Source organism: Manacus vitellinus, unplaced genomic scaffold (genome assembly GCF_001715985.3).
Source record: "Manacus vitellinus isolate BGI_N305 unplaced genomic scaffold, ASM171598v3 ctg7180002224647_pilon, whole genome shotgun sequence".
Taxonomy (NCBI): domain Eukaryota; kingdom Metazoa; phylum Chordata; class Aves; order Passeriformes; family Pipridae; genus Manacus; species Manacus vitellinus.
This window is the reverse complement of record NW_021937513.1, coordinates 1-1,740: the sequence shown is the minus strand read 5'-3', so window position 1 is coordinate 1,740 and position 1,740 is coordinate 1. Positions and strand designations below refer to the sequence as shown.

At 56.8% G+C, this 1,740-nt stretch overlaps 1 protein-coding gene across 1 annotated transcript; it reads left to right on the top strand.

The window, feature by feature from the left end:
• Positions 1–43: 43 nt before the first annotated feature.
• Positions 44–1,734, top strand: LOC115307166 (FERM domain-containing protein 6-like; the record flags this gene model as incomplete). The annotated part of the gene is made up of 3 exons (XM_029958066.1): positions 44–145; positions 1,273–1,363; positions 1,570–1,734. Coding segments are annotated over exons 1-3 (355 nt in total), but the record flags the coding sequence as incomplete, so codon positions are not given.
• Positions 1,735–1,740: the final 6 nt, after the last annotated feature.

Sequence of the window (1,740 nt, the reverse complement as noted above, 5' to 3'; positions counted from 1 at the left end):
CCGCCGGGGAGGTGCCCCCCACCAGCCCCCCCGAGCCCCGAGCACGATGAGCAAACTGACCTTCCACAACAACAGAGTCATGCAGGACCGACGCAGCGTTTGCATCTTCCTCCCCAACGACGACTCCCTCAACATCATCATCAACGTAAGGCAGCGCAGGGGACGGCGGGGTGGGGTGTGGGCCTGGGGAACCCCCTGAGCACTGACATTTTCATCACACCCGGGGGCTTGCAACCATTTGCACGCTCTGGTTTTGCCGCTGGGTTTGATCCCGAGCCCGCCTGCTCCCGCCCTGCCGGAGAAATGCACAGGAGTTATTCCCCCTAAGGCTGCGGCAGCGTTTTACGCTCTCCTGCCTCTTCTTGACTCGATGTTCCGCTGGCAGCAGCGTGTTTGTCGGCGGGTGACCTGCTGCTTGGCATCCCACGGGGTGGCACAAGCCCCCTCCTTCAAGCCCTCGCTCCACAACCCACTCTGGATGGCAATTCAGCCTCCCAGGGAATAAACAGGAGGGGGTTTGGCTCTGGTTTGGATGTAGTTTGGAATGCGAATTTCCCCCCACTTTTTCTTTTTTTTTTAATTCACCACCGCCGGGTGTTTCTTTTGATGCAGGAAAATTTTGAAATTGCTTTCAGGACTTAAAGGGAGCTCATAAAAAAAGATGGAGAACGACTTTGTACACTGGCAGATTGTGTTAGGATAAGGGGGAATGGTTTTAAACTAAAAGAGGAGATTTAGATTAGGTGATAGGAAGAAATTCTCACCAGGGTGGTGAGACCCTGGCACAGATTGCCCAGAGAAGCTGTGGCTGCCCCTGGATCCCTGGAAGTGTTCCAGGGCCAGGTGGATGAGAGGCTTGGAGCAACTGGCTAGTGGGAAGGTTGTCCCTGGCCCGTGGCAGGGGGTGGGACTGGATGATCTTTAAGGTCCCTTCCAACCCAAACCATTCTGGGATTCTATGATTCTATGAATGTTCTGTTTTCTGCCCCCAAAACCACCTCCCCAGTGCAGGGCTCCTCCACCACCCACTGCTCTCAAGCTGCCCCATGGTCCCCTGTGCATCCCATCCCTGGCAGAGCTCCAGTCTCTTCAAAGCACCCCAGGCTTTTGCAGACTTCCATAATGACCCCATGGAAAACTGAACCCCACAGCCCAGCCTGTCAACCCCCCCCCATCCTTCTCGGGGTTCTAGTGAGGGGTTCAGTGGTGCCTGCCTGGCTCAGGTGGGCACAGGTGCAGCCAGGACCACTCACGGGGTGTTTCTTTTTGCAGGTGAAGATTTTGTGCCACGAGTTACTGGTGCAGGTGTGTGACCTCCTGAGGCTGAAGGACTGTCACCTCTTCGGGCTCAGCGTCATCCAGAGTAAGTCAGGGGCTCGTGCCGTGGGTTTGGTGGTCCAGCCTGATGCCATCGTTGCTCAGCAAGAAGTGGTGCCACCAGGTTGGGGGTGCATCCAAATTAACCCTTTTGGTGGCCTCGTTAGGTGATGGGGAGGGTGGGGTCGGGGCAGGGCTTGGCGGGATGCAGGACACACGTGGGGATGCTGATGCCACCTCTGTCCCACGCAGACAATGAGCACGTATACATGGACATGGCCCAGAAACTCTACAAGTACTGCCCCAAGGAGTGGAAGAAGGAGGCCAGCAAGGTCAGCGGTGAGGTCTTGCATGGAGAGCTGACGGCAGTAAGGCCACCTCTGTCCCCGTCGCAGGTCACTTCCAGGACCCGGGAATGCAGCC